The sequence below is a fragment of the Antennarius striatus genome, chromosome 2 (genome assembly GCF_040054535.1).
Source record: "Antennarius striatus isolate MH-2024 chromosome 2, ASM4005453v1, whole genome shotgun sequence".
Lineage (NCBI taxonomy): Eukaryota > Metazoa > Chordata > Actinopteri > Lophiiformes > Antennariidae > Antennarius > Antennarius striatus.
Window position 1 is genome coordinate 4,110,492 of NC_090777.1, and position 27,009 is coordinate 4,137,500.

Here is a 27,009-nt window from a genome sequence, read left to right on the forward strand (position 1 = left end):
GAGACCGGATCTCGTTCTAGTTGGTGGAGTAAAGACGCAGCTCGTGTTTTCTCCTGACTTTTGCGGATTTGTTTTTTTAAATTCTTTTTCATTGATTACGTTACTTGTATATAAGTAATTATACACAGGTAAAGTCTGCCTGTCTACTGGTTACTTACAGCTTAGTCATGGAACTGATTCAACTCTTATGTTATAATTGTGTCTAAACAAGGCTTCATGTTTATGTCAGTGGACACGTTCCTCTGAGATTGGTTCTATTGAATGAGTGAAGCTGTTCTGTGTACTATTACTACTGTGTACTACTACTACTGTGTACTACTATTATGTACACTATTACTATGTTCTACTACTTTATATCCCTATAAATGAAGGCAGCACAGACATCAGGAGGTCCTGAACAGATCACTTCCACATCATCCCTGTTAGTGAATGAGGAGCAGCAGGCTGGCGTCTCGGTCCGGGTGTAGAGCTTTAATGAACAGACAGTTACGGCAGCGTTACAGTGGACACACCAACAGGCTGAGCAGTAAATGTCAATACAAAGTTCTTACTCATCTAATCGTTCCTACAGTAGAATAAATTATACAATGGAAACATACGCACATGCCAAACAGAAAGCAGAACAAAACAATAGGACCAAGATATAAACAGGAAGGGGCGGGGCTAAGTATCTGTACATTGGATTCGTCATTTTCTCCGCAGGTTTTTGTCATAGAAAAAATATGTATAGACAAGAGTTAACAGAAGATGTGTCCAAAGCGTTTCCATGGCTCTTGTGGAGGAACAGAGATCCTGTCAAAGCCTCTGTGGAGCATGGTGCTGGTCGGCCTCGCCGTTCATGGACACCAGCATCCAGTGGGAATGAAAGGAAAGTTTCCACCCTGCTCTGAAGTTCTCTGATGGTCCCACAAACGGACAAATAAATGCATATCTCTGGAATGGCAAAGAGTAAAACAAACATGTACAAATACTGAAGCGTGTTTCTGTTGGGGATTGAGGGAAAGCTTCTCGTTTGGTCCTCCAACCCTTTGACCTTTGACTCCACATGTTCTCCTGAGCAGAGCTGTGGCCTCTATGGAGAAGATGGTGTGAGAAACATCTCGATGGGCTAGAAGTCTCTAATCCACAGATAACTGAACACTGATTCACCTCCACACCATGAGTGGAGAGTCTTGTGAGTCAGCTGATGGGTCAAACTGGTTCGGCGTCGTTGCTTTGGGTCGGCAGCAAATTAAAACATCCACAGAGTGAACAGAGGAAGCTCCAGGAGGTCAACAGTTGTTCTGAAGCCCTGACAGGAAGTGTCTGACAGCTCGGTTCTGTTGGGTTTGGTTAGATGAAGGTCATCCTCTGCCTCACGGCACTCATTTATCTGTCTATGGGGCCGTTTACACGACTAACATTTAACCAGGCAGCTCTGAAGCTTTATTGGTTTTTGGCCACTTGTTTACCTGAAAACACTGTTTCGGGGTTGAAAAAGCAATTGATCGGTGTCTGCAGGTTCAGTCCAGGAATGTTTCAGAGCGTTTGCAAAATACAAAGAAAAAGAAGTTTTCCGTTGTGTAAATGAGGCCAATGAAATTATGTGTTGGAGATACCCTGTTGCCCGTCCAGTGGTTGTGGCTACATTAATATGATGCTTACTTCCCGCAGATAAATGAGGAAATGTACGTGAAGTCAACTGAAAATGAAGGACTGATTGCTCCTGAGCTACACGTCCACATCCACACGAGCTGTGTTCCCTACTGGACGCCCACATCAGGACCAGGTCCACATCAGTCGGCTGCAGAAGGCTTCTCCTTGACGTTCCTCACACATCAAGGGTGAAGGAGGACGCCGCTCCTCTAAAGCTGCTGTCCGCTCACTAGACCTGATTCCACCTCATGAATAACAAAGTAGTTCAGGTTTTTCTGACACTGGAATCTTCTCAGATTTATAAACTTGGAGCACTTGAACATCTAAGTTGGGTTGGAATGGGTTTTTTTTTCTCAGCAATTGAAGATGTGTTTTTTTGCTTCGTTTCCCTCTCACCCCGTTGGCGACGCTGTTGGCCACACAGCCTCGCACCTGAATTTGGTTGGTAGCATCCATGAGTTGGATTTAATGTCCATCCACAACTTTAAATCGTGTAGAAATGCATCATGACACATAGCCGCTATCCATATTACATCAGCAAAAATTAGTTAAATGTATACATTTGTGCAATATTATACAGGAAACATCAACACGTCACAACGTCAGTGCAAATCCTGGTGGTGGATCTGGTCCCGTGGGGAATGTTTAAAGCTCAGCTGCATATGGAACCCTGGAGAAACAGTCAAATAACATACAAGATGGACACGCTACAGTCAGCGGGACGGGCGTCCACGGCGCACACGCACACGTGTTCTCTGAGAGGCTGGTCTGGACTCGGTGACTCGGTGACCTGGTAGCGTTAGTAGGCCTGACCCGTCTCCACCTGCAGCAGTCCCAGGACCGCCGAGTGGTCGGACAGCTTCATCCGGCGCTGGCTGGACAGGCTGACGTTCTTCGCCAGGTAATCCACCGCAGCTGCAGAGGCAAAGGAAGAGCTGAAGGTCATGTGATGCTCCTCCTCAGTGACACGCTAACTGTGACACGCTAAGGCCCTGTTCAGACTGCAGGCATACCAGATTTCCTTCCATATCTGATGTTTAGGGATGACTGTTCACACTGTTTTTAGCAAGTGTCCAAATGCGTTCTGGCTCTGTTCAGACTGGGCCACATTATCGGCCGATCTGAAAGGTTGTCGTAGCAACGACGTCGGGGCGGAGTCGTCGTTCAGTACGCGTAATGTGAGAGGTCATATAATTCCAATGTGTCAACAACAACAACAACGACGATGACGAACGTGAAGTTTTGTTACCTTGGCGTATTGGCGATATCACTGTGTGGTAGAGGTGGAGAAAACACACACACACACACACACACACACACACCAGACATCGTCAATTGACGCTCTTTGTTCTGGCCCCTTTTGGTTTCAATCTGATTGGGACTGTTCACACTACACACGAGATATGCGACATCGATCTGGATGGGCTAGAAATCGGATATAGGCAACTAGTCTGAACAAGGCCTAACTATGACAAGGCCTAAAGTGTGACACGCTAACTTGACACGGTAAGTGTGACACGCTAACTGCTAGTTCCCCTGAACAAACAGGAATCAACCTCCTGAGCTATCATCCAGGTACCTCAGGTGTGATCCTGTAGGCCTCACACAGGTGTGATCCCGTAGGCCTCACTCAGGTGTTATCCCGCGGAGACGTCTACAGACTTTCTACTTTACAGACGTGACAAAACTTTGAAGGCAGAATTCATGACATGAGAGGTAAGACAGGGGAAAACACACCACAGTCACCAGGTTAGACCAGACAGACAGACAGATTGACAGATAGACAGGCAGACAGATTGATAGACAGACTGAGAGACAGACAGACAGACAGACAGACAGGCAGGTAATCTCCCAAATGTTGGGTGCTTTGTTGTGCAAAGCACCCAACTTTTCTTCCCTAGGGAAGGGGAGGCAGGAGGGGCTGGGTGGGGGCAAGAAGGCGGGACAGGGGGGGCTGCCTTCAGCTGTGAGGTGACATGCTGGGTTGGGGTGTGTTCACGTCTGAAGCTCCGGGGGGAGATAAGGAGACCCGTCAGTTAGGATGCTAGCGTGTGCAGAAAGGAAGCTGTCGCTCTGCGCTGAGGAAGGGGCACCTATGGGTGGGCACGTCTGTCTGCCAACACGCCACTCACCCAGACAGGGAGTGTTGGGGGGGGGTGTTTGTGTGTGAGTGGGACTTTCACAAGGGTTTAGCAGGAACCTCTAAAGGAAGCTGTTTTTGCTGTCAGCCAGGTTTATACCTTAAATCCCTGTCGAGCCGTCACACCCAGAGTCCTCTGCCTATCTGATCACACACACACACACTCATGTGACACATGCACCGACACGTGTGTGTGCACGTGCACACGCACACATGCGCCTGCGCTACTTTGATAGTATGTTCTTTAATCTGTCAGCAGCTTCCTGTATAAGAACAAGAGAAGAGTCAAGTGTCTAAAGAGAGCTGTCTAATCTGTCTGCAGGCGAGACAGGTGGGGGCCAAAGACCACCGCCAAACCCCCCCAGCACCGCCCACAGACGACACGTCTGATACAGGTGGAACGTGGAGGTGGACAGATGTGACAGAGATCACACGCAGTTAGCTTTTGATGTTAACCGCAATGACGTCCAATCATGAAAAACAGCCCAATTGTCCCAGAGTCCAGCTTCAACTGGGTCCCCACACTCTAAACCAGTTTAAAACCCCAACAGAACCCCCACCCCGTGGCCCGGATCTGTCTAGAACAGGGGTTTGCAACCTGCAGCTCCAGAGCCGCATGCGGCTCTTTAGTGCCTCCCTTGTGGCTCCCTGGAGATTAATCACAAAATAAAAAAATAATACTTAACAGAAAAAAATAGAAAGATACTCTACTTATAGCTGCAAATCTTTAAAAAACAAAACTTGTTGTAAATTTCCTACGCTTTATTATGTTATCATTGTTATCGTGTTGTTTAAAAATTTAGTCAGGCACCTTTTAGGACAGCTCAGATGCACTGTGGGATCCTAGTGCAACAAAACCTAATACAGTAATATAGTAATGGAAGGTAAACTTAAAGCACCAAATATGGTACAACAGAGTAGTCACATGGTGCGTCATTCTCTCCAGGATAAGCTGCATGGAAAATAATGAATCTCATTATGCATTAAGTATGACTAATTAATCAATTTGATAGTAGGTTAATATAGTTAATATAGACACTTAGAGCTTGTGTTGCCTTCATATAGAGCTTATAATTTTTTGTGGCTCCCGACAGGTTTGATTTTAGTTTTTTTTGGTTCAGTTTGGCTCTTTGAACGTTTAAGGTTGCAGACCCCTGGTCTAGAGCATGCCCCCCAGCAGGACTCACTCTGGCCATACTGGCTGTACTGGTAGCCGGCGGCAGCAACAGCTGGGTCCATGCTGTAGCTGGTGGTGCTGTAGGTCGGTGGGCAGTAGGACTGGGACGACGGCAGGCTGTCCACCGTCTTGATGGAGGACTCGGCCGAGCGCTGGCTGCAGCTGGCTGAGATGACGTTGGGCGGAGACGAGTCCAAGGCGCTGTGCAGCGGCGAGATGGAGAAGTCGTGCTGCGGCTGAGAGGAAACGCCGCTGGGGTTGCTCAGGATGCTCATCACCTGGAACGCAAAGACAAGCTCCCGTTGGTCGGGTCGGGTAGGGTGAAGCGCAGTGACTGTCACGCAAGGTTTTCTCCTGAAAATATTAGTGACTCTGAAAAAACAGCTTCATGGTTACTTTTGTCATCCGGAGTTAAGTTGTTCTTGATTATACGTCAGTTTTCCAAAAAAAATACACAGAAAAATAAAACTCAGGCTTATGTCATTTTCCTCTATGTTTGTCTGCCATAAATATTGGAATCTTAAAATCACTAGTAAACCACTAATATCACATAATACCATGTTACTGTACAATAAATCAGAATAAAATATATCATATTATTAGCCCGTGACAACCCCCGTGACCCACAATGAGGAAGAAGCCGCTGAAGTCGAGATGGAGACAATTTTCTCTGAACTATATTAAAAAAAACAACAACATTTTATTGTCAGTCAGCTTGAAATATATTCATATTAACCCAAATATTATAAAAATAATAAAATAAGTTTAACAGAACTGATCATGGTTATCTACAGTGTCTATCTAGAGTTCATGTTCAGAGGTCAAAGGTAAACCTTCGGCTAAGTTTGCAGACGCAATGTACCCGCTTGCTGCGCATCCAAGCCGCTCGGACGCTCTCTATATTTGGCAGCACCTTCCTGTGAGAACATTATTTCTCTCTGATGAAGCAGAACAAAACATCACACAGGAGCCGTCCGACTGATAAACACCTTCACTCCGTCATGATGGTTTCCTCAGCTCAGAGCCTGAACCCTGAATGACCCCTGACCCCTGAATGAACCCTGACCGCGAACATTCATGAACTTGTACGAAAGATGAGACACCATCAAACATCAAATATTGTTTTGTCTGTAGGCCATAGATTTTGTATTTTATTTTATTTATATTTATACCAGTTGAATGGTATATTTTAATTTAAAAAAAAATAATTTTATTTTATTATTTGAAAGCAGTGATTGGTAGGATCATAGAGCACCACAATATATTTTTTTAATTTAAATTTTTTTTTTGGAACAATAATACATTATTATTGTGCATGCACAAAATATTGCTTTATACATGTAATCATTAAATAATATACACTGTGTTATCTCTTGGTTCAAAAAGCAATGCTCCTTTCAATATATTTGAATAAACATTGAACCAGAACCCTTGGCTTGTAGCAAATTAGTTTTTTGGCCCTCTGTGTATTTGACTGACACCCCTGCTCTAGGTTATATCTGGGACAAAGGCTAATGTCTGGAATTGCAGAATATTGTCTCCAAAGCCGTAGATGACAAATAGATCTTTAGATTTAATCATAAATTTGCTAAAAAATCAACCACACCACTCTCTCCAACTTTGTTAGTAATGTTGTTGATGTGTGTTGCTGAGGATGATGCAACGGCTTCATCCTGGTTCTGGTTCACCTCCCGGTGTCGGGTGGATCTGATGCAGTGGGAGGACACAGCGGCTGGATTAGGGCTGATGTTGACAAGTTTCTCCTGTCACACCGGATCTATCGCTATCTCCCATGGAATCGTACGTCAGACACTAATTGCAAAGCCCACCGAGCGTGTCAGCCCTGAATGCCGAACATCTGATGCAATCAGAGGTAATTATGCAACCAGCTTCTGCTGTTTCTCACAAGCAGATGTGTTGTTTTTGTCAGAGGCCATAATCCTCAAAATCCCGACTCCCCCATCAGCGACGAGGAGAGAAATGAAAGATGATTTCTAACGCAGAGCTGCGCCATCAAACAAACACGGATTGAGAAGAAGCTTGAAGCTTGAAGTCAGATGTTCCGTCACCCTCATGTGACGACCCGCAGGTCATCTCAGTGTCGCTGTGAGGTCATCAAAGTGGGACATCTACTAGGAAATATGATGTTTTAAAAAATTATTTCAAGTAACAGCAAATCCTTCAACGTTGACTCCTTCAGTTCCCGAAGAGTTCAGGATTACAGAGGGCTCAGAATCCACATCTCCATGGCAACCGGCTGTCCTCACCTGGTGATGAAGGCAAACTGGTGTGATCGGAGCAACAGCATCGTGTCATACTGTGTGTGTGTGTGTGTGTGTGTGTCGGGGGGGGGGGGTAACAGCTGGAAGACAGCAAACTGTAAAATGTCCAATTAATTTAAAAGACAAACTGGAATTACAAATAATAAATGTTTGTTTGTCTCATTTTATTTCTACTTTATTTTGTAAGACTGCATCATTTAAACCAACGTGAGGGCGGCTGGGGTCGCATCCGAGGATGGAAGCAAACGAGAGCCGTTTGCTCAAGCGGCAGACGTCTTCCTGTTGAGGGACGGGGGGGTTAAATGGTGTCTGACAGAGTTAATATGGGCCCCCACCTCCCCATAATGACATGTAAATAAACAGAGAGATGGCTCTCAGCAGGGGGGCCGACAGGCGGAGCGCTGCTGCTAACGGCAGGCAGCTGGGTCCCTGAATGCATCGCAGACAGACGGACAGGGGCGTCCACAGACCGACTGTCGCTAAACCTGGTCGACACACAGATTCTGCATACATGTCACTAAAAATGACTGAACTGTCAACATAAGGAAATTTGATTGGGGGGAAATGATCTACTTTGAACGGCGAGGGTTAAAACGAGACCGTTCGATCACACGTAGAATACAACAACATCCGTCCTGTCCTCGTTGGATGCAGTAGTCCCCAAGACTGGTTTTGACGTCAGACGGTCCTTTAAGGTGTCCAACAAAATAAACGATACGACCAGCGTTAAACAGTTTTATTCTAAAGATAACTGTGTCCAATCCAGTTTGTATCAACTTTATTAGCAGCGTCCTCGTCAGAGCCAGAGCGGCCCCTTTAAGAAGGTAGTCATGTGACCGAGGCAAGCATCTCCAGACAGATGTGGAGGAGAGAGTCCGCTCGTTTAAAACAAAAGATTATTCAGAACCAGATCAGAAAGAAAACAGAAATAATGGAAGTTGTGGATTCTGATGAAACCCCGGATCGCTACGGGTCCAGGACCCGGGGGTGGGGGACCTGTACGGGCCCAGGACCCGGGGGTGGGGGACCTGTACGGGCCCAGGACCCGGGGGTTGGGGCCCACTGCTCTATACTGGGCTTTACCGTTTCCTCTACGCATATGAACGCATCTGGAAATCAAAACAATAACCCCCCCCCCCCCCCCCCCCGGCCAATCAGAATCAAGAAACGGTCACGGTGTTGGTCACATGATTAACTCTGCAGATGAGTTCAGGTTGCGCTTGTTCGCTCGACGCCTACATGTCATGTGACCCAGGAGGACTAGAGGCGCTTAGCGTTGTCTTCCCACTCAGCCGGCACCCTGCGTTTCGTTCCCACTGGGGGAGGGGTGGTGGTGGTGGTGGTGGTGGGGGGGGCATCTGAGTGATGAAGAAAGAAAAAAGCCCTCCTCCAAACATTCCGTCACTGCTGCGGTTTAAATTCTCCTGCCTCTCTGGATGCCGTCTCCAGCAGGTCTCGTTTTTAAAAAATTTTCTTTATTTGCCGTAAAGCTCTTCTCGTTGCTTCTTGCCAAACTGAAGCAGCATCTGTTTTTTGGGGCGATTTCTAATTAACATCTAACCCCCCCCCACCCACCCCCTACATCACTTCGTTCCTCATTATGGGTAGTGATGTAAAAATATGTGCTCATCCGTTTTGATTTGTTGACACGGAGCGTGCCAGCTGACAGCGCGCCCAGTCAAAGGGCTTAAAGCTCAGACGCTAATAGCATCTGAGGCTAATATTAGCCGCGCGTCCTCGTTGACATTCAGGTGCACAGGGGGCGTGTCGACGCGGCGAACCGGTTGCTGCAGGAGGACGGGGAGGGGGGGCTTTATTTGTATATTTTTAAGGGGGTGGAGGGGCGTGTGAGGTCCCTGTGAATGTGATATTTTAATAGGTTGCTGTTAACATTAATGGAAGTGCATGTGGCGGTGCATTGCTCAGGCTGGGGGTTGGACCCCCCCCCCCACACACACACACACATCCCCCACCTCCTTATCTCGGGCCGACAGTTGTCAGGAATCACGAGCAGAGGCCTGAGTTAGCGAGGCAGCAGGCAGGCCTGGGGATATGGATCAAAGAGACGGAGCTGGAGAACCAAAGCAGCTCTGATCCCCCCACACTGAAACCCACTCGCTGCCATCCTCACTCACCCGCTCTCCCTCTCTCCCTCTCTCCCTCTCTTCCTCTCCCTCCATCTCTCAACCCAACATCAAATAGCAAGCCAAAGAGCTCCGCCATTCCAAAGCAGCTAAATCTCCCTCACACACAACAAACCGGCGAGGAAATGGGAGCACGAGAGGAGAGCTGTGGGTGTGATGCGTTCATGTGTCGGGGTCACTGTAGGAACTAACAGTTTCATCTTCACTGACGGGTCACTAAATTGTCTGACCTGAACCAAAAACGGATTAGTGGACCGGCTTCGCTGGAGCTCCTCAAGACGACTCAACGCCAATAATAGATTTAAGGGGAATGTGTCAAAAAAAAGTGTGGTTGAAATAAAAAGCTGCACATTTCCAGGGTTTCTTAGGGTGGGGGTGGGATGTGGGGGTGGGTGGGGTGTCTATTTACCCATGCAGCGCCTTCACAGGGATGGTATTTCAGAGTGTCATTTTGTCTTCCTGTCAATAAGACGTGGAATTGGCTGCTCACTCCATCTCCACATGAAAGTCAGCCTCTAATTCTCTTCCATTCGATTTAGGGGAGGGGGGCCGTGGGACGGCTCGCGTGAATTACATTCCCCAACGCAATAGAGCTGCTTCAAATTGAATTATTGCCTGTCAGACGTACAGCATATGGTCTTTCTGCAATTTTGAAGTGGGATCTTAGGAAATTCTCCCTGCATTGTTATCTCATGTAAATGCCTGGGAACATGATGAAAGGGTCAACAGCGGCGAACCCGTAATGGAAAAGCTTCTGCGCTGACTGGAAGCCAATCAGAACACACCGCAGAACAATACATAGGAAATGCAGAGCTGTTCTGTCCAGATGCGTTACGTGTCAGGAGTGAATGGCAATCAAATGAGTTGAGTGATGGAGTTCCTTCAAACCACAAGATGCTGGTGTTCTACCCTGGGGTGGGGGTGGGGTGGGGTGGGGTGACACCACTCCTGCCTAAAGCTGGGAAATAAATGTGAGATATCTCCAGCAGGTCTGACTCACAGTGGACCACCAAGTGTTGAAGAACGATGCGACAATATCTTCTCTTTAAGTAACCTCCCAACGGTTTTTCCATCTTGTTTGTCAGCCCCATGAATAAAGTGACATGTTCTACCCCCGTTATCGATGCTCTAAACCAGTGTTGCCCACGGACCGGTTTAACATCAGTGTTTTAATGGACCATCCTTTAAGAAGAGGTGGATAAGTACAGCTAAATAAAATGATACCACCAGCATGAAAACTGCTTTTCTCTAAGTCCAATAATAAAGGAAAATCAACTTTATCAGCATCAGAAAGAAAAAAACAAAACACAGAAATAATGGAAGTTTTGGATTCTTTCTGTGTGGCCCGGTATCAACTGACCCACAGACCAGTACCGACTGACCCACAGACTGACTGACCCAAAGATTAGTATGGACTGACTTACGGACTGGTACCGACTGACCCACAGACTGACTGACCCACAGACCGGCACCGACTGACCCACAGACCGGTATGGACTGACCCACAGACCGGCACCGACTGACCCACAGACCGGTATGGACTGACCTACAGACCAGTACCGACTGACCCACTGAAGGATCACCTGTAGCTTCCACTACAAAATGAACTTTAGTGCTCCTTTCAGTGCAAAGAGAAGTCAGTGTACTTCAGGATGGTACCAGCCTGACTGGGATGCCCCCAGTTCTCCTGGTTACCATGGTTGCCATGACTATACTAGACTAGCTGTACCCCTCTGGACAGGGGACACCTCAGGTCTCACAAGCTGTAAAATAACAACCTGGTTTTATTCTGGACACTCAATGTTTTTCACCCAACCAAACATCACACCAAACATCTCGGATATCAGCTGTGATTCTTCCCATCAGCCATAAATGACAGCAACTGACTCAAGAAGACTCCATGTTTGGAATCATGTTTGGTCATTCCTCAGACATCTTTCTTTTCTGTATTTTATATTTGCAGTGAGGCTCAGTCCTACTGTAGGCCGGAAGGTGTAGGGTAAAAAGACAAATGGAACCGTCTAGTACTGTAATTGGCTTCCTCTGCAGTGTTTGTCTGGACTGCATCCAGCAGTTAAGGCAATGATCAGAGGTCCTGGGGTCAACACTCTCAATGTATTCTCGAACTTTTGCAATTTCTCAAATTTTTATATGTTTGAATGTATTTCTTAAGTTGACATAATCAAACCAGACAGTTTCTGCAGAGCTGCTGTCATTCAGGCGATGAACATCAGGTAAGAATCAAATAACCCTGATCTGAGTCAAATGAAACACAAATGTTGTGTTAAAACTAAAATGAACCTACGACACGTCTAGAACTCATTGTTTTGATTATCAGTGAGGTTGTGCATGCTTGTCCCTCACTCTTTCTCTCTACATCTATTCTCTCCATCATCCATCACCCATCAGCCTCCCACTGGTCTGTGTCCTGGACACACTGGTTGTTATGATGATGCTCTATCCATCAGCCAGAGTAACATCAAACATGCCCACCCTGGAGGACCACACCCAGACTGGGATGAGAACCTGACACAGTGGAGGTGGGTGCTTGGATCTACTTGAACAACACACTTTCAGCCAGTCTTACCTGTGAGGAGAGGCCGTTGCTGACGGGGTTGACGTGGTTACTCTGCGTTGCGGTGGTCATGAAAGTGTCGGAGTAGCTGGAGAAGCTGTGCCGGTTGGACGACAGACCGTAGGCGGGGTTGTTGTCAGTGTTGGACAGACTGTTCTGGTGCATGGTGGATGGAGGTAGCGGCTGGGGGCGGTGAACAGTACCCCCACTATCTGAAGGGCAGAAAACAACAGAGCTTTTCTCAGCAACCTGAACATGAATACCATCACAAGTTGACTCTTGGCTCCTCTCAATAAACACATGATGAACCACAGAAGAGCCAACTCATCAGGACAGGGTTCAGCAGTCTTCCTTCAAATCAAGGAAGAGGGAGTCATTTTAGGATAACAATGTTCAGATTTTGGACAGGAGGACAGATGGTTTGAGAGACGAGTGAAAGAAACCACAGCTGTGAAGGTCCAGGAACGTTCTTCCACCCTGCAAGGACTCAGATGAGTATTGGCAGTAGTCTTATCACCATACTTACATAACATGTTTTGCAAAGATGACCTATTTAGGTCAGTTTAACATAAGGTCAACTTGACATACTGTCAGTTGCCAGTAAATCCAGTAACTGCCCACCACATACACACATATAGCAGAGCTTGGCTATAAGAATTCGACAGAGACTTCAGTTGAGTTGAGTTGAGTGCCAGCTTGACTCCTGGGATGTCCGTACCAGAGATCTCGTTATATTAGATAAGTATCTGTTGACATTGTCTATCTGCATTAACAATAATATTGTTGGACTTCTCCTCAACCTATGTATGAGTTGATTTGACAAATTAATATTTTCTACTTGTGCACTTTGTCCTGTCTTAAGAGAATCTCTCTCCACCACACATGTCAAAGTGGAGAAGCCATCTCTGAACGGGGGGCGGTCTGGACATCATTTTTTGCCGATTTACAATCAGGCCTTTTCAAAACTCCCCAGAAGAACTGCTCAGCAGATTGACTCACGTGAAATGGCTCATGCTAATAATGCCCATTAGCATACAAGGGCTAATGACTACAATTGGCATACGAGGGATACTGACCCCCATTAGCATACGAGGGCTCAAGGACATCTGTGAAGTTCGCATTTCTACGACCCCCAATGACCATTGTTGAGGATCCAGACGGGTCTTGACAATGGTCTTTGGAACATAAATAGCAGAAGTGAAGAATCAACACCAACCACCACAGTACTGAAGAAGACTCAACACCAACCACCACCAGAACTGAAGAAGACTCAACACCAACCACCACCAGAACTGAAGAAGACTCCTGGATAAGAGGTGAAACGTCTTCACAGTCCAGTGAGTTGATTTAAGCAACTCTGGATACTCTGGTAGTTCGCTTGTGGTCTGACCGCCAATCAGCTGAAGGATCTTAGGTTGACAGATTAGTCATTTCAGTATCAATCTAAAGTGTACAGAAAACAATGAATCACATAAACTAGACTAGAACTAGTTTTGACATGTTTCCCTTTGATATCTTGGGTTGATCAGAAGGATTATTATAGCCAATCAAATTAAAACGCGTTCTTTGGTCAGCTCTCACATGTTTTGTTTGCACAGCCCAGCAAGTGAAGCATGAATCAATCAATCAATCACTGAATGAATCAATCAATTAATCAATCAATCAATCAATGATCATTCATATCCTTGCAGAAATGTTCTTGTACATCTACAGAATGTTAGCCCACCATCATGTAGCAGTGCAGTCCACTCAGTATTGAACATTTTCCACTTAGTATTGATCATTATCCACTCAGTATTGCACTGTGAGTATCTTTAGACCAGTACCCCTGGTAGTCCAGCTGTAACGGGTGTCAGTGAGGGACTGAGTATGGGGTCAGGAAGTGACCCGTTATGAGGCAGGTTCCAAACCCAAAAGGAGAAGACGGGTCATCAACTGATGGACATCACAGATTGGTGAGTAAACTTTCATCAGCCTTTCCTCCTTCATCTTCATCAATCTGGCCACAACGAGTCACCCCTGATGTCGCTTTGGATCCATCGATGTTTAGGATTTATGTTGGAATATGTTACAAACATAAAAACGGGTTTGACTGAGGACTTCATAGTTTATAATGAAGTACAAACATTCATCCATGTGATCTACATTAATATGTGAGCCAACCTGTAATCACTGCCAGGAGCGAGTCTGTCCATTTGTGTTTAGTCTTCTGAAGCATCCCTGCAGGAGGTCTGGCAGAGGAAATCCTTTCTGTGCACTGAAACTATTCTGTTTGTTCAGCCGACAAAATCATCCTTTTGGAGGAATTACAGTCGACATCGGTGTAAAACAGAGCGCTCCTGTCTTTCTTTCTGCTGGCTGATGGTCATTCACACCTCACATCAGAGTGAAGGGTAAGGGTTTTTGTTGTTAAGCGTCTTGTTTTCTTAGCAACACGCCTGTTGTCCTCATTTCACATCAGACACGTCTGACTTGTGTCTGGAGGATGTTGAGATCGCTCATCGACAGTTATAAACATCTCAACTGTGGCATTAGTGATTTTTAACTTTATCAAGGAGGCTACTTTTTGCTTTGTTTGTTGGTTTGTTAGCAGGATTATCTGGATCATCACACAAACAAAGTCAAACAATGTTTACAGGATGTCAAAACGGATCTAATGGAGTTATCTTCCAGCTCCAGACCTCCTCCAGAGTCAATACGTGACATCAGTCACCTGACCCCAGGTCAGCTGAACACCTGAGGTCTGCAGGGATTGGAAAAAAGTTCCTCCCCTCATCATGATGAAAAACAAGTTTTCCTACTCACCTGGAGAAGTACAGGCTTTGTACAGCAGGGCAAAGACTGCATGGAATACACACACTCAGACACTCTACATGCTGCCAGTGGCAGTGGGTTACCTTGGGCCAAGGTGTTGGTGGGGTAGTTGGACTCTGGCAACTGGTACGTAGGAAGTGTTGGCATCCCAGTGGGAGGGAATCCGCCCGGTAACAGGTGGTTGAATGCTGCTAGTTGATTGGCTCCTGCTTGTTTCCGCCACCTGGCTCTTCGATTGCTGAACCAGACCTGAACAAAAACAGGAAAAGACATGGAGATTTATTCTCTAATGATGAAGATGAAGTCTCTATTCATCTGGAACATGTCTCCATAACCAGACAAAGTCCTGCAGGACGGATTCCTGTCACGGTGGCCACCAGTGGACATTCTGGTTTCATTCCATGACAGATGATGAATTCTTGAGAACACACCCGGTGCCTCACCGTCATAGCCCACAGCATCAGGACACCTTTATGATGCTGAAGTGTTTGTTTGATCCAAAATGAAAACCTCAGGACAGACGGTGCAAAATTTGTTCATCCAAGTTATCTTTTCAAATTTTTTTTGCTGCCACCCAAAAGATGGTTCCGATTTCTTGGACAGTCCATCACAGGACAGCTTGTCAGGATCCAAACAGAACCCTACCAGTCATCGCTGGTAATGGTGGCATCATGGCACCAAACTTTCCAGTTTGTTTGCAGTGCTTCAACCATTTTTCTTTCATTCTTGCGACATTAGAAACGTTCAAGAACAAAAACTGGATGTTCACCTGATTGTGGTGACTAGTGTGTTGGTGGCGTGTGTGCGGTGAGCCATGCCTTTGATGGGAGGCCAAACAGGAGGAAGGGGCAGGGCAGGATGTACTTCTTTAGGAAGCTGGCCTCCTTCAACATCTGTCCTGAGCTCCTTCTCATGTTCTATCAGTCCGTAGTCTCCAGTGTGCTGTCATACGCCATTGTGTGTTGGGGTGGGGGGGCCAGGAAAAGAGATAACAGACTCATCCATAGAGCAGGCTCAGTGGTCGGGCTGAGCCTGGACTCTGTGGAGACAGTTCTGCAGAGCAGGACCATGTCTAAAGTTAAGGCTATCATGAACAACACCAGCCCCCCCCTACACACCACCTTCTCCCAGCAGAGAAGCACCTTCAGGGGCAGACTGCTGTCACACAGCGCCTCCACAGAGAGACGTCTGGAACACACTTTAGGTGACATTGTCTCTGTTACCCCTAGATGGGACCGATCGGTTGCAGAGAAACAAGATCAGAGCTCCACTAGTTTTTTATTATTATTATTATTATTATTATTATTATTATTATTATTATTATTATTATTATTATTATTATTGATTGACTTGTTCACCCTTTGATACAGAAATAATCAGTATTTCTCCTACGGTGATGCACTGATTGTAAGTCCCTACATTTCAGAATACACCTCATCAATCACTGGAATCCAGTTTTTATTATAATTATTTCTTATTAAAAAGGATTTTTGTTCGACAATAAATGATTTCATTTACAGAGATGTTGATTATTAATTTATGAATAAAGTTTTTTATTGTCTGTTGATGTGCGTTGACATCAGGTCACTGATGAATTAATATTAGACTACAGCCATCTTGGCGTCATCAACGATTATCCAGCAAATGAAGGTCGGTCCGTGAAAATATTGTGTTAGATGAAACCGGTCCCTGGAGCATTAAAGCTTAGGGACCGCTGATGTAAACCAATCCCACAATCCTCCTGGGTTCATGCCAACTACTGCAGTGTTCTAGAGCCCAGTACCGGTACCAGTCCATGGGTCACACAGAAAGAATCCAGAACTTCCATTTTTTTCTGTTTTCTTTCTGATCTGATTCTGAACAATCAGATTTAGAATAGAACAGTTTTTATTCTGGTCGTATTGTTTTATTTAGCTGTATTTATCCTCCACACCTTAAGGGACGATTGGTGGAGAACAAAAGTTTGGAGACCGCTGGTCTACTGGAGTCCACAACAACAGTGACTCACCGTTCAGGAAGAACTCTGGTAAGGTTTTATGCTAATGTTTCCCCTATGCTTTGGGTTTGGGGTTTAAAAAGAACACACACACAAACACACACTCAGACACACACACACACACCTTACTCTGAGCTCAACTACATCGTCAAATAACAAAACGGAGTGTGTAGCCCAAAGCTAACCTTCTCTTCATCAACTTAAGTCTGAGTTTTAAATTCAAACGAACTAAAGGACTGAAGGACAGAGCAGCTGTCAGCAGCGTCCCACATCAGGACACACAGGTAACACACACACACACACACACACACACACACACACACACACACACACACACACACACACACACACACACACACACACACACACACGGCAGGACTGTGTTATTGCCTCCAGCGTTCCGCCCACCCACTTTCTCCAGGAATCTTCCTCTTTCATTTGGAGCAAATGAAAACATGCCTTTCAAGTGGAGCAGATCATTTGGAGCTCTATTTCTGAAGAGGAAACTCAAATAATTAGAACTGCTGCCCCGAGGTGCCGCGGCAGAAGAAGAGCCTATTGGTCAGCTTCGACAGTCCTACTGCCTCTGCAGCGGGATGAGTGGGACGGAACCAGAACATGACCTCCTCCTGGGGTGCATGGGGGACGAATTCACTTTAAAACAAGAATTAGTTTTATGACAAATAAAATATTGTAAATTTATCCCCTTCAATATTAAGAAAAACAAATTTTTACGCTGAATGTTATGGGTTCATGACCCATCCAACCGTTGGGTTTCACAGAATCCAACCCCAATCCAGCCCCAGACCATCACACACTGAGGCTGATAATTAAAGCAGCTGATATGACCAGTCGACACCAAATGAATTTCATTTAAAACCTGCAGAGAAACACAAATAAAACTCTTCTTACGCCATCGATGGGTTCCAGGAGACGTTACGTTAGTTAAAGTAACTCCAGACTAAACTGTAGGTAACTATTCCCAGTTCCCTACTGAACATAATCAATGAATGTGTGTGTGAATTTTAATAATATTTGGTTAATATGAGTCTATTTTAAGCCGACAAAAAAAATTACACTTTACTTTTTCATATAGTAGAGTAAAAATGTCTCCGTCTCGTCTTCAGCTGCTTCTTCCTCATTGTGGGTCACCGGGGTTGCTACAGGCTAAAATATATATTATGTCTTATTCTGATTTATTGCACGGTAACATGATATAAAACTTGATTTTTATTTTTCCGTATATCTCAAAAAATGATGTACCTGTATAAATAAAGTTATAAAGAACTTGTGACAAATTAGTCAAACAATTAACATAAATTAGTATATATGAGCTTTAATTTGTACAATATTTTGGTAAATCTGGATTTTTGTTTTTCAAGACACATGTATCGGGAATAAAAAAAAAAAAATCCAATTTATGATGTAGAATTCCTGAAAGCGATGAAGGGTTGAGTGTGTCAGATATGATAGACTTGGCTGTAAACGGCTGTACGATGGAGTGAAGTGGTGTGAGTGTCACAGATCACTCCGAGGTGTGTCACGGCCCAGTGGGCTCCCACTGGTGATTGATCCACGAGGCTGTGGTGGATTAGGGCTGTGTGGGACCGACCAGACCCTCCTGTGATCTGCTGCGAGCTTCACCCCGAGATGTGGTGGGAAACACCGACTCCAGCCAAGACGCTGGACGGTGAGACACACATGTGGAATGCAGCCCCCAACCACCCCCACCAGACTGAACACCTAACAGCTGTTGGTAACACTCCGGACGCTGGAGATGTCAGGTTCCTCAGCTGACGCGAGAACAGCTGGACGCCCCCGGCCTCACACTGAAGGCATGTGTCCTTCTAAATATTAGTCCACAAAGAGGGGATATGGAGTTTGTTCTGTGGCAGCGTCACAAGAACAGTCACGAAACAATGTAGGAAAAACTACTAAATGCAAAAAAGACTTTTTTAGAGCTCTGGTTGATGTTATTAATTATTTAAACCAGGAATCTCCAAACCTTTTTTGAACCGGTTTAATGTCAGACAATACTTTAACAGACCGTCCTTTAAGGATAAATATAACTAAATAAAACGATTCGACCAGCATAAAAACTGTTTTATCTAAATATAATAATAAAGGTGAATCCAGTTTAGGAGTTTCAGTTTAGCGGTAATGTATTATGTGTTAGAGACCGGAGCGGCCCCTTTAAGAAGGTAGTCATGTGACCCACAGACCGGATTGGGTCCACGATCCGGGAGTTGGGGACCATTGGTTTAACCCAGAGGGGTTCCCATTATGGTCACATGTCAACAGGGATGGATGGATGGGTGGATGGGCAGGCAAACAGACAGACAGACTGGGGGGTGTCACCTGGACCCGGGCCTCGGTCAGCTTGGTCCTCTGGGCCAGCTCCTCCCGGGTGTAGATGTCGGGGTAGTGGGTTCTCTCGAAGGCCTTCTCCAGCTCCTCCAGCTGCTCCGCCGTGAACGTAGTTCGACTCCGGCGCTGCTTCCTCTTCAGGGGGAGGTCCGGCTCCGACTCCACATCCGACACCTCGTCCATCCGACTGCCTGCAGACACACGTGAGCGTCACTTCCTGTTAGCCTGTTCACACTGAAACTATTAGAAGGCATCAGAACAAAAAGGTTTATTAACTGAGAAAACAGCATGGACAATTATATATTAAAAGCCTACGTATCCCAGCATGCCCCAGGACAGAGTACAGAGACACGCTAATCTCTTCAGACCACTCTGGTGGGCTTCGAGTATGTCGAGTGGAAGCTGAAAGTAGTCCCAAATATTGATTATTAAGCTGAATATTCAGAAGCTCTGGTAAAACAGGTAAAACAGGAAGTCCCCTGTTACTTCCTGGTAAAACAGGAAGTAACAGGAAGTCCCCTGTCATTAACATGTGGATGGTGACTTTAACCAATATGTCGTTTCTCTAGAAGGGTCGCACACACCAGAATGGACAGTTACAACCGGCTATTTTGTAACGTATAGCAGCTCCACGTCAAAGACGTGTTGATAAACATGCTTGACAGTTGAATATTTGTTCGTCTGTTTCTTCTTTATGAGTCATAAAGTTGATATATTTATTAATTCATTCATTCATTCATTCATTCATTCACTTTCGTCTCCAAAGACGCCAATGCCAGTTCTGAGACAGAGCGGGATGCGTTGCCCCCTGGTGGAGAACTCTGTGATGAAGGTCATCCTCCAGGAGGAAAGACGTGTACTTCCACACGTCCCGGTCCTCTCTCCGGTCGTTCTCGGAGTTGTTCTGCTTATAAACATGTTGATCAACGCACTTATGCGGCTATGTGTGGACGGAAATTTTTTTCTATGCGGGCAAAAAAAGTTGCGGTGTCAAAAAGATCTGGCTACTTGTGGATGTAGCCTAAGACACACCAGCCAGATACCAAAGAAGAAAAGACATAAGTCGCTCTGGCCTATAAGTCACATTTACGACATAGTTGTCCATGCTGTGATAGAGACTTTCTGCTGCTCGATTACCATTTTAAGATGTTTTGCTATTTACTATTTTGCTATTTTTGTTCAGTCTTTCTCAGTTGCTTTCATTTCATTTCATTTCAAATTTAACATTTTAAGTGGTGCAGGAGTAATAATAGCAGATATTGGCACACAAGCCAAGAGCGTCCTCTAAGTTACACCTGAGTGTAAGTCGCAGGACCAGCTGAACCCAGAGGTCAAATCTAATGTGGATTGGGTTGAAAACATGATCTCATATAAATATAAAAGAACAGTACAGCATAGAAGGGATTCAGTAACGCTGGCTGACAAACACAGGAGGGCCAACAATCATTAAAACGTTGAAGGTGGTGATGAACAAGACTTTTCTACGGCTCTCCAAAATGATCAAAACATCGGGTGTAATAGACCGATCACCAAATACAGTGTTCCCTCGTTACTCGCAGTTAATGCGTTCCACGAACCACACGCGATTAACAAATTCCGCAATAGAGCGGCAAACTATTCATCTTATTATTTACGGTAATTTAAACATTTCTGGACCCCCCCCCCCATGCTGATATTAAACCACCTTCTATCTGTATTACCTTTTCTCCGCACTCTGGTAGACTGTTTAAAGTACTTTTGTGTCTCGTGTCCAAGTCCAAGACTCACGTAACGCAGCGCTCTTCCAGATGTCATCAGCCAATAGAATGCGAGTACGGTATCACGTGACTGCCTACCAAAGATCCGCGATGAGGTGAAGTCGTGAGCGTTGATGCGCGGACTGTACGTTAAAGCAACAACCAGCGTGGAGCGAGTGAACTCCGTTCTGTCACCTCGGATCAGCATCCGGATCGTCGGCGGTGCTACTTGAGCAGTAAAAATATTTACGTCTGTAAACAATGACGTGAATGTCAGTGGGATACGTGACCGCCGCCGCAGTGACTTCTGGGTATTGAGTGGATTTAGATTTGGTGCACTCGGTGGTGCTGGAGTCGCCACGAAGAGGCCCATCAAAGTGGCTTAGACGACTACAGGGTGTTCGCTGTAGTTTAATTAAACAAGGAATTATGGGATTAATGCGAGGCTCCCATTACAGACCACTGGAAGAGTCGCGGGGAGAATATCTTTGTATCCCCCCCCCCTGGCCGCCCCCCTCCTGAAAGCTCCCACTAGTGAATTCTCAGAGGATTACATGTGGCCGCAGGACATGCTGCTGCATTAATTAAATCAATTCTTTCACCATTTAGTTCTGCAAAGATGCGTTTTCCTAAACACCACCTCTAATTAAAACACATACGTTCACCCATTAAAGAACCTCAACATGAGCACCTTCACAGGAAGTGCACGTATATATCATAGGTCTTGTTTGCTTCTGGTAGGTTGGGGGCGGGAGGTGGAGGTTTCGATGGGGGTGGGGGTGTTGCTTCAAAGCAATTTGTCTCTAACTCGGCGTGACAACACTTGAGGCCCCTGCAGTGGGCTGTGATCACTTTGCAGAAGGGCCCTCGACTCCTCCGGGTGCCGCTGCGACAGGAGGGGCTCTATTTGTTTTCCCTCCCCATGCAGCTGGATTTATGGGATGTAGGGAGGAGGTGAGTGTAAATGAGGATTCCCCAGCACACCGTGCTGTTTGTAGTACTCTTCCTCTTGGCGTCTGTCATCATCACACCGCATGGATTTGGCCCCCGGCCGAGGAAAATTGCCGTAAGGATTCTTATTTTTTGTTTTCCTATTTTCTTACAGTCATTTAATTTGTGTTCCAGAGTTCCAGGAGCAGCGCTCATCCCCACAGAGGGCCAGGAGGATGTAGAGGGGCCCGTACGGGCCCTCAGATCCATATTAATAGAACATTATCCTCAGCATATCTACTGAAGGACCCCAAAGCTGCATTGGATGTGTTTCATCCATGTTCATCCGAGGGGGTTGTCCTGGTTGAGGGTTGTTGGTTGGACTATAAATGATGTGAGAAATTATTTGTTGGAAATCAAAATAAAACCTGATGTCTTAAATAATGTACTGCTGAGCTTTAAGGTAGATGATCTGATGTTTGTTTATCACAGGACGCCCGCTTTCAAGCCAACACGGGGTAAAGAACGAGATCCGGTCCCACTGATGTTGTATCCATCCACCAACACGGGGTAAAGAACGAGATCCGGTCTCATTGATGTTGTATCCATCCACCAACACGGGGTAAAGAACGGTCTCAGTCATGTTGTTGTGTTGTTGTGTTGTGTTGTGTTGTTAGTTGTGTTGTGTTGTGCATCAGACTGATGGCTGGATGTTGTCCATCAGGACCATTGAGGTCTGGAGCAGAATTCATGGTCCTGTTGTTACAGGAAGTGGTCCAGGTCCTGAGGCAGACCATCGCCCCTCCACCTCCTGTTGATGGAAGGCTGTTGATCTGAGTCCAGATCTAACGGGACATGCAACTTTCAAGAAGTTCCACTCTTGTCTCCTCAGTCCACAGAAGACTTACAGAAGTCTTGGGGGTCATCAGAGCGTTTTTGACGACTGTCACTCGAGCCTCTGGTTCTTCAGTGGTGGTTGTCAGTTAGGTTCCATTCTCCTTGTGGGTCATGAACCCTGAGCTCACCTGAGGCCAGTGAGGCGTGTTTTATTTTGGTAAGTTGGCCACTCTTGGGAAGGTTCACCACTGTATGTGGATAACGGCACTCACCGTGATTGGCTGGAGTCTTGAAGCCTTAGAAGCAGGTCTGGAACCCTTTCCAACCTGTCAGTGACTTTGTTCCAGCGGTTCTTTTGTTCCTTCAGACGTGTCCTTCTGAGATCTTTGTCCTCCTTTACGTCGAGAGACGCTTCCTTCAAGTCTTTTGTGGATTCGACGGGTCCGGTATTGATCAGGTCTGGTAGGGATCAGGTCTGGTAGTGATCAAAGCTCGCTCCCGATGGTCAGATGCTGAAAAATGTCACCAGTCACTTTCTCTCCCTCAATGAATAAAACTATCATTTAAAAAACTGTGTTTTGTGTTTAGTTGGGTTGTCAATGTCTGCAATGAAAATTTGTTTGAAAATGTGAAACAAACACAGTATTCTCTGCACTATAAGGCTCACTGGACTATAAGGCGCACTGTCAGTTTTTGAGAAAATTAAATGTTTTTAGATGCGTCTTATAGCGCTGTATGTTAGACTGTGGTGATGGAATATGGAAAAGGACACATCTCAGTCCTTCTTGTCCTGAATAATCCAGAGCCCTCCTTTATGAACACATGTAAATAAATCAAACGGTTAAATAAAGCACGCGTGCACACTGAGCGAGCATGGACGTGCATCGCTCGGGTTTAATGTGCGCTTCGGCTCTCAGTTTGTCCTGCCGGAGCAGAGTCTCTGGAAACTGGGTCACCTGAGAGCGGATTTAAGAAGCCGAGCTGAGAGCCGAGCTCACAATGATTGGACGTGTAAATGAAAGTGAACGTCACGCCGCGGCGTTGCCGCCAGTGACAACCTCAACAGGACGGCTTCGCTACCGCATGCTCCCCGCTCGCTCTGGACGGCAGCACAATGAGGATCCCCGGGATGGAGGAGAATAAAGTTTGACAGGCCGGTGGATCAGGAGGGTCAGCTCCTCCCGGCAGCTGATAATGGAGAGCAGAGATTATGCTAATGAGACAGACGCACAGAGCCGATAGAGGGGCTCAACCTGGACTCCATCTTTGTCTCCACCAGATCCCTCAATTGGCATGCTATGTCTTATCAGGAGAAGAGGAGCACGGTGCAGCTTCACACACACACACACACACACACACACACACACACACACACACACACACACACACACACACACACACACACACACACACACACACACACACACACACATGCACACACAGGGTTTGCAAAATGTGCTGCAGCATAAATAAACTACACAACCTGCTGGTTTGGGTCCATGGTGAATAAAATCAGAGCAGAAACACATCCATGCTTTTTAAAAACTATGATATTTCTTGCACAATGTGTAACGAGTACTACACACACACACACACACACACACACACACACACACACACACACACACACACACACACACACACACACACACACACACACTGTCTTCCTCTAAAAAAATAAATCTAATTAAACAACAATGGTGTAATTCCATTCAAAGCTCCTTACGCACCAATGTAGTAAAACGGACAGTTCTGATAAGTTAATAGTGACAGCTGTAATTCAATTCTCCTTCCAAGGGGGGTGGGGGGGGTGCGTCACCACATTAACACCCCATTATGTTTCCACGGTGTTGGCTAAGAGCTGAGGATGAGGTGCGTCCTCTGAGACTGTGGCTTAAAATGTTCCTTTAATTTAACTTTTTCTGCCCTGAATGAATAGCTTGATTTCTGCTTTCTATGGGATGTTACTGATTGTTATTCATTGTGGTTTTACACGTCTACTGTACTGGAATCTAAAGCACCAATGTGGGGGGAAAAAAAAAATCTTTAACCCATCAGGCCAAATGTTTCATATTTGATTCATTCGGTCTTTCAGGATGTAAATTCTTCTACATCATAAATTTGACAATTTGAAAAACCCTGATTAATAAAATCAGACGAATGCATCTGCATTTTTTATGCAAAAAAAATTAAAATCTGGATATAGAAAAAATTCTACAAATTTAAACTCGTACATACAATTTTTTTTTTTTTAGCAAATTTGTTCTAAGGTTCCATCAGACCTTATTTTCCAAAAAACAATGTTTCAGGCAATTGTTTAATTGTTCAGATTTTAAATGTTTTTACTACTACTACTACTACTACTACTACTACTACTACTACTACTACTACTACTACTAATAATAATAATAATGAAAAATAATATTTATAACAACAACAACACCAACAACAATAATGATAATAATAATAATAATAATAATAATAATAATAATAATAATAATAATAATAATAATAATAATAATAATAATAATAATAATAATAATAATAATAATAATAATAATAACAACAATGGCCCATGAATGCTTCAGTTGCCTTTCTGAACCTGAGGTCTGACTGACTTTAACTACTGGTAGAAAGTAAAGCCTACAGCAGGATAGTTAGTCCTACTGTAGGTTCATGTTACTACCGGTCTGGTTCTGTAACCAACCAGCGACAGGAAGAGGTAGCACGAGTGTCTTTCACACAGAGGTCACATGATTGTCTTGTGTTGACCCTCTGCCCATCGCGGCTTTACGTTAGCATGATGGTGTGACCACTGGTATTAACTCTACTACTGACCCAGAGGAGCACCAGCTCAGACCCGCACCTTCAAGCTTCATGAGGGCAGAATGGTGAGACACCATGTCCGTGTGTGAAGTCAACTACCAACCGGCCAATCAGCTGAGAGACGCTGACTCTAAACGTGTGACGGGCTGGTATCTGTTAAACGTGTTATCCTGCTAGTCCTGTGGTGTCTGGTGCTCGATCAGCTGCAGGGACTAATACACTACTGAGCCACACTTTGACCAAGACATGGGGGCAAAAATTAACGGCGCTCCAGAGAGCTGTATCAAACTAATTATGGGTCATTTTGAAAAATCCTATTAGTTCCAGTACAATTACACCCAGGGCTGTCTTCCAGTTTTGTTCCAGAGGCTCCAACCAGTCGTCTCCATTGTCTCAACAATTGATTAATTTATTGGTGCAGTAGTCTTTCCCCTGATCGGCCTGTTGTTGCTGCGGTTTTGTCTGCAACCTTTGTGTTAGAGTGCCTGAGAGATGAAGACAGGATGGTGCTGCTCCTGATAGAAATCTCTTTCAAGCTCTACTCTCCGTGGAGCCGTAGGGGAGGATTGAACCCACCTGCTCTCCTCTTGACAACACGCTCTATGCTAGTAGCTTAGCTGTCTGAGTCTCCTGCGAGCTGCTCTCTCCAGACTCATGTGCAGCATGGACTTCAGGCTATCTTTGGTCAGTGGAGCTGGTACTTTTCCCACCTCCATGCCCGGCCACATTCAGATGAATGCACATCCTTTCCATCCACTTGCAACTTCACCTTAACGGCAATGCTCAGTGGCAGCTCGGTACAAGTTTGATCCGTGAAATAACCCAAGAGCTTCCCTCTGGTTCAGCTTCTCTAGCGTGATCTGTTACCACATTTTAACTGCAGGGTCTCTTGTCACTAAGAAGCCCCACCTGATGAAATATCCCAGTAGAGATGCTAGCAGGTGTCTGTCACACCTTCTACCACAGCTGACGGACCTAGCTTATTGGACTTCATGACGTCTCTAAAAGCGGATTCTGGTAGTAGCAAGATTGTGAGTCTAATATCGCAACTTGGCGTCTTTAGCTCTTCACAAATAAGATCCACAAGCCAAACTGGCCTATCTGCCACTCTCTCTCTCCGTCTCTTTTACTTGACCTATCTCTGTCCCCAATCTATTTCTATTTCCCAACCAACGGGTCAATGAGGATGACCGCCCTCCAGAGCCTGGGGTCCTGCCCGCAGTTTCTTCCTCAATGAGGGAGTTTTTCTGTAAAGCGCTTTGAAATGTCTTCAGATATAGATATGATTTAGCGCTATATAAATAAAAGTTGATTGATTGTTTGAACAGATGAGGGTCTGACTTCTCCACGGAACACTGTTAGAGTTTTGGTTATAACAACCAGCTTCCCAGCAGTGGTGTGTAGAAACGGATCTGTGTATTATTTGTGCTTCAACGGTTAGTCAACAGAAGTTTGCAGCACAGTTCAAACTTGTGCGCCTGTATTTTTGTTCCGTCACCATGGTGATGTTGACAGAACAAGGCCTGAAGGAGCGTCTCTCGCTCCAGATG

General features: G+C 45.4%; 1 protein-coding gene across 4 annotated transcripts in view; it reads right to left on the minus strand.

Annotated features, from left to right (window-relative positions):
* Positions 1-461: 461 nt before the first annotated feature.
* LOC137608819 (paired box protein Pax-7-like) overlaps positions 462-27,009 on the minus strand; it is a 40,435-nt gene continuing 13,887 nt past the window's right edge. For all 4 annotated transcript variants that reach the window (XM_068335423.1, XM_068335409.1, XM_068335416.1 and 1 more), the window contains exons 5-9: positions 19,122-19,321; positions 14,851-15,016; positions 11,966-12,165; positions 4,963-5,230; positions 462-2,550 (exon numbers count right to left, since the gene is read on the minus strand). In XM_068335423.1, coding sequence (XP_068191524.1) covers positions 2,435-2,550; positions 4,963-5,230; positions 11,966-12,165; positions 14,851-15,016; positions 19,122-19,321 — 950 coding nt within the window. In that variant the 3' untranslated portion in view covers positions 462-2,434. The remainder of the gene's footprint in view (positions 2,551-4,962; positions 5,231-11,965; positions 12,166-14,850; positions 15,017-19,121; positions 19,322-27,009) is intronic.